Source organism: Hemiscyllium ocellatum, chromosome 9, assembly GCF_020745735.1.
Source record: "Hemiscyllium ocellatum isolate sHemOce1 chromosome 9, sHemOce1.pat.X.cur, whole genome shotgun sequence".
Classification (NCBI taxonomy): Eukaryota; Metazoa; Chordata; class Chondrichthyes; order Orectolobiformes; family Hemiscylliidae; genus Hemiscyllium; species Hemiscyllium ocellatum.
In genome coordinates this window covers 95,788,630-95,803,505 of record NC_083409.1, presented here as the reverse complement: position 1 = coordinate 95,803,505, position 14,876 = coordinate 95,788,630, and the positions used below count along the sequence as shown (strand labels likewise).

At 44.6% G+C, this 14,876-nt stretch overlaps 1 protein-coding gene across 1 annotated transcript in view; it reads right to left on the bottom strand.

The window, feature by feature from the left end:
- Window positions 1–14,876, bottom strand: part of bcar3 (BCAR3 adaptor protein, NSP family member) — a 178,659-nt gene that overhangs the window by 147,275 nt on the left and 16,508 nt on the right. Inside the window, exon 2 of the mRNA XM_060830583.1 lies at window positions 13,638–13,766. Within this exon, the coding sequence (XP_060686566.1) occupies window positions 13,638–13,730 (93 nt within the window). The 5' untranslated portion in view covers window positions 13,731–13,766. The remainder of the gene's footprint in view (window positions 1–13,637; window positions 13,767–14,876) is intronic.

Below are 14,876 nucleotides of genomic sequence, written 5' to 3'. Positions count from 1 at the left end.
CTGATTCAGGATAGTCAACATGGCTTTGTGTGTGGGAAATCATGTCTCACAAACTTGATTGAGTGTCTTGAAGAAGTAACAAAGAAGATTGATGAGGGCAGAGCAGTAGATGTGATCCAAATGGACTTCAGTAAGGTGTTCGACAAGGTTCCCCAGGGGAGACTGATTAGCACACATGGAATACAGGGATACAGAACTGGCTCAAAGGTAGAAGACAGAGGGTGGTGGTGGAGGGTTGTTTTTCAGACTGGAGGCCTGTGACCAGTGGAGTGCCACAAGGATTGGTGCTGGGCCCTCTACTTTATGTCATTTATATAAATGATTTGGAAGCAAGCATAAGAGGTACAGTTAGTAAGTTTGCAGATGACACCAAAAGTGGAGTTGTATTGGACAGCAAAGAGGGTTACCTCAGATTACAACAGGATCTGGACCAGATGGGCCAATGGGCCAAGTGGCAGATGGAGTTTGATTCAGATAAATGCGAGTGGCTGCATTTTGGGAAAGCAAATCTGAGCAGGACTTATACACTTAATGGTAAGGTCCTAGGGTGTTTGTTGAACAGAGACCTTGGAGTGCAGGTTCATAGCTCCTTGAAAGTGGAGTCGCAGGTAGATAGGATAGTGAAGGCGGCGTTTGATATGCTTTCCTTTATTTGTCAGATTATTGAGTACGGGAGTTGGGAGGTCATGTTGTGGCTGTACAGGACATTGGTTAGGCCACTGTTGGAATATTGTGTGCAATACTGGTCTCCTTCCTATCGGAAAGATGTTGTGAAACTTGAAAGGGTTCAGAAAAGATTTACAAGGATGTTGCCAGGGTTGGAGGATCTGAGCTATAGAGAGAGGCTGAACAGGCTGGGGCTGTTTTCCCTGGAGTATCGGAGGCTGAGGGGTGACCTTACAGAGGTTTACAAAATTATGAGGGGTATGGATAGTATAAAAACACAAAGTCTTTTCCCTGGGGTTGGGGAGTCCAGACCAGAGAGCATAGGTTTAGGGTGAGAGGGGAAAGATATAAAAGAGATCTAAGGGGCAACGTTTTCACTCAGAGGGTGGTATGTGTATGGAATGAGATGCCAGAGGATGTGGTGAAGGCTGGTACAATTGCAACATTTAAGAGGCATTTGGATGGGTATATGAATAGGAAGGGTTTGGAGGGATATGGGCCAGATGCTGGCAGGTGGGACTAGTTTGGGTTGGGATATCTGGTCGGCATGGATGGGTTGGGCCGAAGGGTCTGTTTCCATGCTGTACATCTCTATGACTCTATGACTCTGACCAATATAGGAAAGCATACCGAACGCCTTCTTCACTATCCTATCTACCTGCGATTCCGGTCTCAAGGAGCTATGAACCTGCACTCCAAGGTCTCTTTGTTCAGCAACACTCCCTAGGACCTTACCATTAAGTGTATAAATCCTGCTAAGATTTGCTTTCCCAAAATGCTGCACCTCACATTTATCTAAAATAAACTCCATCTATCACTCCTCAGCCCATTGGCCCATCTGTTCAAGATCCCATTGTACTCTGAGGTAACCTTCTTCACTATCCACTGCATCTCCAATTTTGGTGTCATCTGCAAATTTACTAACTGTACCTCTTATGTTCACATCCAAATCATTTACATAAATGACAAAAGCAGTGCAAACAGCACCAATCCTTGTAATACATCACTGGTCACAGGCCTCCAGTCTGAAAAGCAACCCTGCCACACCACCCTCTGTCTTATGCCTTTTAACCAGTTCTGTATCCAAATGCTAGTTCTCCCTGCGTGCCATTAGATATAATCTTGCTAATCAGTCTCCCATGGGGAACCTTCTCAAATGCCTTACTAAAGTTCATTTCGATCATGTCCACTGCTCTGCCCTCATCGGTCCTCTTTGTTACTTCTTCAAAAAACTCAATCAAGTTCATGAGACATGATTTCTCATGCACAAAGTCATGCTGACTATACCTGTGAGCAGTTTTGTTCCCCTTCATTTAGGAAAGATATTATTTCATTGGAGGCTCTGTCTTGTGATTTAGTGGGATATCAGGCTAGCAATGTTTGAACTGAAACATTTTAATCTCATCTTCTGCTCTCTCTGTTTGGTGTCTTAGTCTCTTCGGGTGGTTTTCTCAGTAGACAATGGCTCTGCTCTTGACCACCCCATCCAACAGGACCCTCTACCATCCCCCATCTGGAAAAAAGAGTTGCCAACTTTCCTTTGTGTAACGTTTCAGTTTCCTAAGAGGATTGTGTGCAAGGTTGTTCCTGGCTGGTGGTAGGGCGAAGCTGAGCTTTTAATGTGGTGCCTATGTCTTGTTTGCTGAAATGTTCCAGCATCAGCAGGAATTCCAGCTTTCCTGCTCCACGATTGCATGAGAATGACAGCAAACAGATGAAGAGCTGAGGTTAGCTTGAGAAATGCTCCTGCGATGAAAATGTGTTGCTGGAAAGGCGCAGCAAGTCAGGCAGCATTCAAGGAGCAGGAGAATCGACGTTTCGGGCATGAACCCTTCTTCAGGAATAATGCCCGAAACGTCGACTCTCCTGCTCCTTGGATGCTGCCTGACCTGCTGCGCTTTTACAGCAGCACATTTTCAGCTCTGATCTCCAGCATCTGCAGTCCTCACTTTCTCCTCGAAAATGCTCCTGATACCCATGATGAGACAATCCCCAAAAAACAATCCACTTAATAATGGGCAATTTTAGTTTTTAGTTTTAACAAATTGTGTTATATAAGGTTTTCTTTGACTGTTTAAGGATTTTCTTAGTTTAAATGTATGTTTGGGATGTGGTATTATGTGTAACATGTGGCATTGTTTAAACATATCCACCGTTATTCTTGAACCAGTAAGCCAGCAAGTAAATGCACTGTCGCACTTATTTTAAATGAGGATCAGCATAACAAAGCCCCAGACCATAACATCAGTTAGCAAGGGATTAATACACCAATCCCCTTGTTTTCAGTTCATCACCAGCATTTCTTACTTTCATTTAGACTTCAGTTCAAAACCCATAAAACTACATTTACAGGGCTCTTTAAAATGACTAGTCAATTTTACAGCTACCTCTAGTTAAGATAAACTGTAATTTGACCTTTAAAACTAGACTTAAAAGTTCGACTGTGGATTTATAAACAGTACAAGATCAATCATGTCAGATCCTGACAGCAATTAAACTCAAAGGATAACCTCTTCGGTGGGGTTTCTCTGTAATACATTCCGTTTAAAGAAAGTTTAGAAAGTAAATTACTTGTTTTGCTTGACACCTGATTTATCTTCTAAGTATATTTTCCTGGACTCTTGATATCCTAAATAAAGCCTCCCTTAGACTGTCCACTTGCCAATGGCTCAGCAAATTTATAATGATAAGCAGGAAATTTCTGGACTTGAATCCAGGACTTTGCTGAATCAACAGATCTCTTGTCGGTTTACCATTGGCACCACTGCTTTTGGGTCACTGAGGGGGGAGTAATCAGTTGGGGGTTACCGCTGAAAGTCGCTGTTAATCACTGCAAGTGAGGTTGTATGAATATCTGACAGAACACCTAACTGCGTCAGATGATCAAGCTTAATGTCATTCACTGCTAAGGCTCTGTTGGCCTTTTCAGCAATGGACTGCAGAAATCCCAATACTTCTAGAACTGAATGTCAATGGGCAGTCACTGCTTGCAAGTTTAAAACAGCCATAAAGGATTGAGGGAGAAATATATGGATGAAGTGAAAGTCCATTCCAAATGAAGCATAAGATCAGTAATGATGAATCATATCGTTTAGTAATGTAGATAAGAATTTTGTTTCAAGATAAGCTTATCTAAATGGTTGGAAAATCATTTAATACAAAGGCAGACCGAAAATTTTCATTACTGCTTACATATCCACTCTTTAAATAAATGAACTCTTGTCATACTCAACTATCAACATAATCCGTCGTGTTAGATGAAAGGTGTGCGGTTTGTATGTCTTTCTTTCAGAATTTAAACTTCAAACTAGTTAATAAATCAGTCTTTCAGGAACCATGATTTTAAACCAATATGTATCAGGGAGCAGGTGAAGTTAAGGATGCCTGGAGTGTAAATGGATTTTGTTCATATTTTGGGGTACATGACAGGAGACAGAGAACATTAAGTCATTAGCTGGTGGAATCGAGGATCAACATGCTTTATAAAAAAAAAATTGATAAGCTTCTGGGTTCAGGTCAAAGAAACAGAAACAAAAATTGCTGGAAAAGCTCAGCAAGTCTAGCAGCATCTGCAGAGAGAACTCACGAGTTAATGTTTCAGGTCCAATGACCCTTCCTCCAAACTCTCAGTTCAAAGGAGACCTGACTGGGATCAGATACAAGTATAATCTTTCCCAGGAAAGAACATTGTTCTGAGTTGTTAAGAGAATAAATTATATCAGTTAAAAAAAGAGAGTGTAGTTTGTGAGAGCTCCATACCAGTGGGTTTCTGGTTCGAATCCTGCAATAAACTGAGAAAGTCATACAGCTGAGATCTTGAAATGATAAGTTGAAATGTTCTCACAGCTCGGAGCACAGGAACTGATATGAAGCAATTAATTCAATTGGTCAATTTGTTAGGGAAGGAAAATTTCTCCAGATTTTAATTAATTATAAAGTGATAATGATAGGAAATAGTAGATGGATTTTGTTTTGCTCTGTGATTTTTCATGCTGTTATACTTCAACAGGTTTATTTCATTTCTTATTGCTTTTGTGTATTATTCTGGGTGTTTTATTAAAATCAAATCTGCATCCTTGTAGGCTTATGCCTCAGTGAAAACCCAACATTAAATATGATCCATCAAGCCAGATTTCATTCAGGGATCTGACTTGAAAATAGTAACATCCGCTGGAATCATAATGTATACCATGTTCAACAATGATACATATGGTTTATCCAAGAGATCAAAAAAAATGCAACCAAATTAATAAAGTTTCAATAATATAAAACAAATAAAACTGCAGAGGCCGGACATCTGAAACAAGGATACAACTTGCTGGAGAAACTCAGCAGGTCTGGCAGCATCTGTGGGGAGAAAGCAGAGTCTGGTGACTCTGATGAAGCCATAAGAGTTTCATTGGACTTGGAATGTTAACTCATATCTCCCCATGGATGCTGCCAGACCTGCTTAGTTTCACCAGCAAGTTGTGTTTTTGTTAATTAAATTTCTACTCTGCGACTCAAGGATGTAATTCTGGATCAGTGGTGCTGGAAGAGCACAGCAGTTCAGGCAGCATCCAACGAGCAGCAAAATCGACGTTTTGGGCAAAAGCCCTTCATCAGGAATAAAGGCAGTCAGCCTGAAGCGTGGAGAGATAAGCTAGGGGAGGGTGTGGGTGGGGAGAGAGTAGCATAGAGTACAATGGGTGAGTGGGGGAGGAGATGAAGGTGAAAGGTCAGGGAGGAGAGGGTGGTGTGGATAGTGGAAAAGGAGCTTGGCAGGTCGGACAAGTCCAGACAAGTCATGGGAACAGTGCTGAGCTGGAAGTTTGAAACAAGGAAGAATTGGGAGAAGGGGAAATGAGGAAACTGTTGAAGTCCACATTGATGCCCTGGGGTTGAAGTGTTCCGAGGCAGAAGATGAGGCGTTCTTCCTCCAGGCATCTGGTGGTGAGGGAGCGGCGGTGAAGGAGGCCCAGGATCTCCATGTCCTCGGCAAAGTGGGAGAGGGAGTTGAAATGTTGGGCCACAGGGCGGTGTGGTTGATTGGTGTGGGTGTCTCGGAGATGTTCCCTAAAGTGCTCTGCTAGGAGGTGCCCAGTCTCCCCAATGTAGAGGAGACCGCATCGGGAGCAACGGATACAATAAATGATATTAGTGGATGTGCAAGTAAAATTTTGATGGATGTGGAAGGCTCCTTTAGGGCCTTGGATAGAGGTGAGGGAGGAGGTGTGGGCACAGGTTTTACAGTTCGTGCAGTGGCAGGGGAAAGTGCCAGGATGGGAGGGTGGGTTGTAGGGGGCATGGACCTGACCAGGTAGTCACAGAGGGAACGATCTTTGCGGAAGGCGGAAAGGGGTGGGGAGGGAAATATATCCCTGGTGGTGGTGTCTTTTTGGAGGTGGCAGAAATGTTGGTGGATGATTTGGTTTATGCGAAGGTGGGGTGGAAGGTGAGCACCAGGGGCGTTCTGTCCTTGTTATGATTGGAGGGGTGGGGTCTGAGGGTGGAGGTGTGGGATGTGGACGAGATGCGTTGGAGGGCATCTTTAACCACGTGGGAAGGGTAATTGCAGTCTCTAAAGAAGGAGGCCATCTGGTGTGTTCTATGGTGGAACTGGTCCTCCTGGGAGCAGATACGGCGGAGGTGGAGGAATTGGGAATACGGCATGGCATTTTTGCAAGAGGTAGAGTGGGAAGAGGTGTAATCCAGGTAGCTGTGGGAGTCGGTGTGTTTGTAAAAAATGTCAGTGTGAAGTCGGTCGTCATTAATGGAGATGGAGAGGTCCGGGAAGGGGAAGGAGGTGTCAGAGATGGTCCAGGTAAATTTAAGGTCAGGGTGGAATGTGTTGGTGAAGTTGATGAATTGCTCAACCTCCTCGCGGGAGCACGAGGTGGCGCCAATGCAGTAATCAATGTAGCGGAGGAAGAGGTGGGGACTGATGCCGGTGTAATTACGGAAGATCAACTGTTCTACGTAGCCAACAAAGAGATAGGCATAGCTGGGGCCCATACGTGTGCCCATGGCTACCCCTTTGGTCTTGAGGAAGTGGGAGGATTCAAAGGAGAAATTGTTAAGGGTGAGGACCAGTTCGGCCAAACGAATGAGAGTGTCGGGGGAAGGGTACTTTTGGGGACGTCTGGAGAGGAAAAAATGGACGGCTTGGAGGCCCTGGTCATGGCGGATGGAATTGTAGAGGGATTGGATATCCATGGTGAAGATGAGGCGTTGGGGGGCCGGGGAAACGGAAGTCTTGGAGGCGGTGGAGGGCGTGGGTGATGTCTCGAACGTACGTGGGGAGTTCCTGGACTAGGGGGGATAGGACAGTGTCAAGGTAGGTAGAGATGAGTTCAGTGGGACAGGAGCATGCTGAGACAATGGGTCAGTCAAGGTGGTCAGGCTTGTGGATCTTGGGAAGGAGGTAGAACCGGGCCGTGCAGGGTTCCCGGACTATGAGGTTGGAAGCTGTAGGTGGGAGATCTTCTGAGGTGATGAGGGTCTGTATGGTCTGGGAGATGATGGTTTGGTGATGGGGGGGTGGGGTCATGGTCAAGGGGGCAGTAGGAAGAGGTATCCTCGAGTTGGCGTTTGGCTTCAGCGGTGTAGAGGTCAGTGCGCCAGACTACCACTGCGCCCCCTTTATCCGCTGGTTTAATGGTGAGGTTGGGATTGGAACAGAGGGATTGGAGGGCTGCGCGTTGTGAGGGTGAGAGGTTGGAGTGGGGGAGGAGGATAGACAGGTTGTGGCGGTTAATGTACTGGTGGCAGTTGGAATGAAGAAGTCGAGGGCAGGTAATAGGCCAGCGCAGGGTGTTCAGGTGGATGCAGTGTGTTGGAGGTGGGCGAAGGAGTCCTCGGAAGGTGGGCAGGAGTCCTCATTGTGAAAGTAAGCTCGGAGGTGGAGGCGATGGAAGAATTGTTCGACGTCACGGTGTGTATTAAATTCATTGATGCGTGGACGGAGGGGGATGAAGGTGAGTCCTTTGCTGAGGACTGATCGTTCATCCTCAGTGAGGGGGAGGCTGGAGGGATGGTGAAAACATAGCAGGGCTGGGAGCTGGGATCTGGTGTGGGTGTGGAGCTGGGAGTGGGGTCGGAGTCAGTACCTGGAGTGGGTGTGATGGTGGGGGGGAATGGGGGTCGAGTAATGAGTAGGGGTAGTGTTCCCCTCAGGGTTCTGGGGGGTGGGGATAGTGACAGTGGGGTATGTGGGGGGCGTGTCAGCAGAATGCAGGTGAGTGGCGCTGGTGGGGGCGGAAGTGGTGGCAGGACGTAATGCTTAGTTCAATTAGTTTACAGCTTACAGAGCAGTCCATCCAGCCCTAGCGCTATATTTGGTGCTCTTCTCCTGGTAATTCTGCATAACCATCCCTTTCAGATAATAATCCAATTCCCTCTTGAATGTTTTGATTGAAGCTGCCTCTGTCACATTCTCATGCAGCACTGTGTCTCAGTGATTAGCATTACTGCCTCACAGCGGCGGGGACCCGGGTTTAATCCGACCTCGGGCGACTGCCTGTGGAATTTGCACATTCTCCCCGTGTCTGCGGACATTTCCTGCAGGTGCTCTGGTTTTGTGCAAAGATGCGCAGGTTAGGCAAAGTGGCCATGATAAATTGTGTCCAGGGAAGTGCAGACTAGGTGGCTCAGCCTTGGGAAAATGCAGGGTTACAAGGATAGAGTAGGGGGTGGGGATGAGTCTGTTTGGGATGCTCTTTGGAGGGCCAGTGTGGACTTGATAGGTCGAAAAGTCTGCCTTCACACTGTAGGGATTTTAATGATTCTATGAAACTAATTCTTAACAGCTTGTTTCCTAAAAAGGTTTCACCACATCTCTCCATTGTTTAATTTGCCAATTACCTCTTGCGCTTCTGTGAGCTGAAAGAGGTTTTCCCTGTCTGATTTGTTTAAATCTCTCATGATTTAATAATTAAGGAATGATATTCCTACAGAATGTAGGATTTGAGGATGAAATTCAAAGTGTCTGTAATTAGGGCTGTACATCTGTAGTGCCGCTAATAATTAGGGAATTATATTCCAAATGTAGGAAGCAATCACATTATAAATATTTCATGCAGTTGGTAATTAGGAGCTCATAGTCCAAGTGGAATTCATAATTAGGAGATGCAATTCCAAATACATTTACTAACTTGAAGATGAAATCCCAAGGGCATTAGTAATGAAGATATTAAGTTTCCCTGCAGCTACTGGTCAGGGGTCAATATTCCTCGTACAGTTACCGATTAGGGAATGACAAATTTTTGTTAGAGTTACCTATTAAAGGTATAACTTTTCTAGTCCGTGTGGTAACTAATGCATAATATTTCTGGTGCAAGTTATTAGAATCTAATAATCCTAAAGCAATTAGGGAATAATATTTCTCATGCATTGAGTTTGAGGGTCAAATTGCTAATGTAGTTAGTGGATAAGGAAAATTGCAAAGCTGTCTTGAATACATGTTGTTTTACAGACTCAACACCAATAAAATCATCCAGATAATATAGAAAAAGAAAGACAGAATTGAAGGGTGTAAACTTCAATAGAAGGGTCCTGTTCCAACCATCTTTTTAATCTTCCATTCTATTTGTCATAACTAAACAGCATAACTGGGCATTGGTCTCATTCAGCACATCAGCATTTCTTAGTAAAACATTAAATAGAACAAGCAATTGGTAAAGATAAGAAGAATTTCTGATTAGGAATGGCTGGATAAGTTGAACTATTTGCTGGAGAAGGAAGATTCTTCCTCCTGATCCCAAGTTATTTACTTAATGATAAACTGGTAGCATGCAGCGCCAGTATTTTACAGTATTGGGGATTGTCACTGGGTGTAGGTGGGATTGATGAGATGAGGTTATATGCAAGTTCAACTGAAATCTCTGACACAAACGGGTAATTCCAAAGGCAACATAAAGAAATGGTTGTTCCCCAGAACCATTGAAGAAACAAGAGCTCACAACGCTATACAATCAAAACCAGTGGCCCACAAGTTCAGTAGACGTTAATTACTTAAGACTGCCTTTGCAAATACAATAACGTAGGCCTAAACATTTCTACCCCTTGGCAACCTCACCTGCTGATATGGGGTTTGCTTGTTCCAAAATGCTGATAACACTCTAGCTCACCAGTTACTCCGAACGTGACTCCGCTAGAGCATAAGACATAGGAGCAGAAGTAGGCCATTCAGTCCATCAAGCCTATTCTGCCATTCTTTGAGATCATGGCCAATCTGATGATCCTTGGCTCATTACTCTGAGATATGTCCTCTGGTCCTGGACTCTCCCACAAGGGGAAACAATGTTTCCGCACCTACCCTGTCACATATCTCCTGAGAAACGTATATGTTTTAATTAAGGATGCCTCTCATTCTTCTAAATTCCAGTGAGTACAGGACCAACCTACTCGACTCCTCTTACCGGAACGAGGAGAAATTTCTTCAGGAGAATTGAGAGCCTGAGCAGTTCTTCGCCACAGAAAGCAATTCTGGCCAAAACATTGAAATGTTTTCAAGGAGTTACGGTATGGTTCTCTGGGCTAAAGGAACCAAAGAGTATGGGGAGAAAGTGTGAACTGGATACAGGGTTAGATGATCAGCCATGATGGAAGGCTCAATGAAAAATTTAAACAACCAGGGCAGAAATTAAACACTGGACCCTAGAATATTACGTGTGTTTCTGGATTAATAGTCTAACAATAATATCACTATACCAATGCAGGAGAAGCAAAAGAGAGATTTTACTATTGAAAAATTGGTGATCAGATCCACCTCCTGCTCTTTTTGATTTTCCACCCTTCCCACGGACAGTCAGAGAGAACTGAGCCCATCAGCCAGCAAGATGCCAGGTTTGACACCTCACCTGTAATGAGCTAGCTGACCTCACTGTTGGGTGGTGGTGAAGAGGCTTCACACTTGCCTCAATATAGTTTCATTAGAGAATAAAAGGGTAGTCAGCTTTTCCACTGCAAATAGATATTGAACTTTAGCGTCAAACAGCATAGAAATCCCAGACGCTTCGGTCCACCATGTCTATGCCAACCAACAAACACCAAACCACAATTTGCCTGCACTTGGTCCATAGCCTACTCTGCTCCGGCATTTTAAGTACTCTTCCAGATGTTTATTAAAAGATGCGAGAGTAACTGTTTCCTCTCAGACACTGCATTCCATTAGTTTACCATCCTCTGGTTTAAAAAAAATTCCTCATATCTCCTCCAAACCACTTGTTCCTCACCTTAAATCTGTGCCCTTCTGGTCTTAGACAAGTCAGCTATGGGGAAAAAGATTCTCATGATCCACCTGGTCCAGCTTCTCAGTTTTGTGCACCTGATTCAGATCCCCACTCAGCTTTCAGAAAAACAAACTCAGCCCATCCAGTCTCTCCTCATAACTGAGGTCCTTCCATCTCAGGCAACATCCTGGTGAATCTCCTCTGCACCCTCTTCAGTGCAATCATGTCCTTCTGGTAACGTGTGCAGTTGTAGTCATAGAGTCACTACACGTACAGCACAGAAACAGACCCTTCAGACCAACTCATCCATGCCGACCAGATATCATAAATTAATCAAGTGCCATTTGCCAGCGTATGGACCATATCCCTCTAAACCCTTCCTATTCACATATCCATCCAGATGCCTTTTAAATATTGTAATTGTACCAGCCTCCACTACTTCCTCTGGCAGCACATTCCATACATGTACCACCCTCTGCATGGAAGGTGCCTCTTGGATCCCTTCTAAATCTTTCTCCTCTCACCTTAAACTAGTCCTGTTCAAATTTTAATCGGTTTCTATGAGATTCCCCCCATTCTGCTACATTCTATTGAATGTAAACCCGAAAGCCAATCCAATCTCCCCTCAGGCGTCACTGCTGCCATCCCAGGAATCAGTCTGGGAGCCTGCTCTCAGACTGGCTGACTTCCCCCAGTTGCGCTGTTTAACCCCCGGAGATTCATATAGTACAGGACAGGCCCTTCAGCCCATCAAATCTGCCTAGTCCTGTTAGAATTTTGTAGGTTTCCACAAAATCCCAAACTCCTCCCCCCCCATCATCTCAAACTCCTGCGAATAGAGTCCGAACTGATCCAGTCACAAGAGACAGTGTTCATCAACAGCGCAATCTTCATTATTTAATTGGGAGAGTGCCGCGTTAAACCCCTCCAGCTAAAAGCGAGCGCACACCAACCCCCCCCCTCCATCTTCTCCCCATCTCCCCTTCCCACACCCCTACCCTCCCTGTCTCACACCCTGCCCCCATCCCCATTGCCCCACCACCATGTTTCCCTCTCCCCCCCATCACTCACCCATGCCAACTTCTTAAGCTTGGCTGCCTGCAAGGCCTCTGTGAGACCACCTGAGGAACCATCACCAAACTGGCCAGAAGAGGGCAGTAGCAGTGGTGGACAGGGAGTGGTCAAAAGGTGGGGGCAGTCCTGGGGAAGGTGGGGGTTCAAGCAGGATAGGTCATCCTGGGGGGGGGGGGGGGTGGCCCAGGCACTGAACTGTATCTCTCCCTATTCCATCTCTGCCCAAACTAATATTTTATAAAGTTAAAACAAAAAACTTCCTTGCTCACATATTCTGTCCCCAGAAAATGACGGCTAGATGTCTCCTTCATCACTCTGCCTACCCGTGCTGAGGGGTATGTGGACTTGTACTCCCTCCAGATCTACCATTCATTGTATACAGTCTTCCTTTATTAGGAATCCCAAAATACATGACCTTGAACTTCTCAGGATTAAATTCCACCTGCCATTCTGAAGAATGTCACTGGATCCAAAACATTACCTCTGATTCCTCTCAACAGGTACTGTTGGACCTACTGAGTTTCTCCAGCAACTGCTGGACTTGTTCTGTCTGTCCAAATTAGCAGCTGATCAATATCAGATAGTAGCCTGAGAACAGCCCCTTCACTTTTGTGTCTTCTGCAAATTTACTAATTAAACTTTCTATATTCACATCCAAGTCATTAAATGTACATAACAAACATCATAGGTCCCAGCACCAATCCTTATGATGCACCAATGGTGGGAGAAAGTGAGGACTGCAGGTGCCGGAGATGAGAGTGCTGGAAAAGCACAGTAGGTCAGGCAGCATCTAAGGAGCAGGAGTATCAATTCTCCTGCTCCTTGAGTGCTGCCTGACCTGCTGCACTTTTCCAGCACCACCCTCTCGGTACAAATGGTAACAAGTTTTCAATTACAAAAACAACACTGCAACGTCACACTTTGCCTCTTATTTGTATGTCAATTTCAGATCTAGTTTGTCAACTTGGCTTTTCAACCAGCCTTCCATGTGGGACCTTGCCAAAGGCCAATGTATAAACCACAACAACAGAACCACCCTCATCAATACATTTAGTCACATTTTCAAAAAACTCAATTCAATTAATCAGACTCCCTCTTAGGATGGCATGGTGGCTCAGTGGTTAATACTGCTGCCTCACAGCACCATAGACCCAGGTTTGATTCCACCCTCGGGCAACTGTCTGTGTGGAGTTTGCACGTTCTTCCTGTGTCCTCGTGGGTTTCCTCTCAGTTCAAAACTGTGCAGGTTAGGTGGATTGGCCATGCTGAATCGCTGAATTCCTGAATTGTCCAGGCATGTGCAGACTAGGTGGATTAGCTGTGGGAAATGGGGCGGTTTTGGGTGTGTGCTCTTCAGAGGGTCAGCGTGGACTTGATGGGCCGAATGGCCTGCTTCCACACTGTGAGAATTCTATAATTTTAACAAATGCGCGCTGACTATCCCTGCCTTTCCAAGTTTCAATTGATCCTTGTCTCAGAATTTTTCCCAATAATTAGGCAGACGGATTGGTCTGTAATTACATGGCCTATCCCTGCTACTTTCTTGAACAAAGGAATCAAATTAGCTCTAGCTGCTGTCTATTAAATATCTTTAAAATGTTATTAGCTGAATAATGTTTTCTCTTGGGTATTAGTTGACAGGTTACTATTTTGTTCGGAATTGTCTGTCTGTTTAGTCACACTCACCTCCACACCATCGTATTCTTCATCAAAGAGTCCGAAGTATTCAGAGAGCCCCAACTGAGCCAGCCACTTGGAAATGGGAAGATGCTTCATCATCAATAAATGAGATTCTACTCACGTCCGCTCCAGAACCTGTTACAGAAATGGGCAGAGACTTGCAATACAACCCAAGCAAGAAAGTGAAACGATATTCTGTGATATGAAAATGAAAGACATTACACCTTGTGCAGTTTTTCAATCTTATCTATATTGTAAATACTTAGTTTTAGCACTCCCAAGGTTTTGGTTTGTTTAAGGTTTACTTAAAACTCTGATCTGATCACCATCTGCAGGCATGAATTGTGAGGGTATGAATATACAAAAATAGTAAAGGTATTCAACATCATCAGGCCTGGCTTGGCTGTCTGTCTGAAGTGCCTTGCTCCATTTTTCATTTATCTCCTGTTTTGTACCCCACTGGAGTTAATACAGATTTTTTTTTCAAAGGACGGGCTAAACCTCACTCCCAGAGAAGTGAAGGTTACTGTTGGCCACATTTACTGCCTGTGTAAGCCATTTGCTAAAACATTAGACAGGGAGGGACTGGTTACTGATACATTTGGACTAATACATTTAAACATTCTGGCAGAGAAGCTGAAATACAATTCATGCTCGACACTATTGTAAATATTTTGTTAATTTTACAGTTACATTGACAAGCAGTTCCAAGTGGATCCTGTATTTGTCCTTGCCTCCACACTGAATCAATAACAGAAACCATTTGCTGTCACATCGTCTCTTGGTTGGAAACTCCTTCATGAAAGGCAATAGCATTCTGTGGAGAAAGTGAGGACTGCAGATGCTGGAGATCAGAGCTGAAAAATGTGTTGCTGGAAAGGCGCAGCAGGTCAGGCAGCATTCAAGGAGCAGGAGAATCGACGTTTCGGGCATAAGCCCTTCTTCAGCTCCTTAGATGCTGCCTGATCTGCTGGGCCTTTCCAGCAACACAGAATAGCATTCTGTGGTCAGGCAGCAGGAGGGAGGAATACTCAATAGAGCAGATGCTGCCTGTTTCAAACCCCCAGCCCATCTCCACACACACACAAATCATTACAGATAAGTAAACCTCCCTCAATTTAATGACTCTTCACCAGTGACTCAGACACATGCTAATTCTAAATTGCCACAGAAACAATGGAAATCTCTTAAAAACTCAGCAAGCTTATCCAACCAGTAGCTGAGAGAGTTGCTTAAAACATCCTA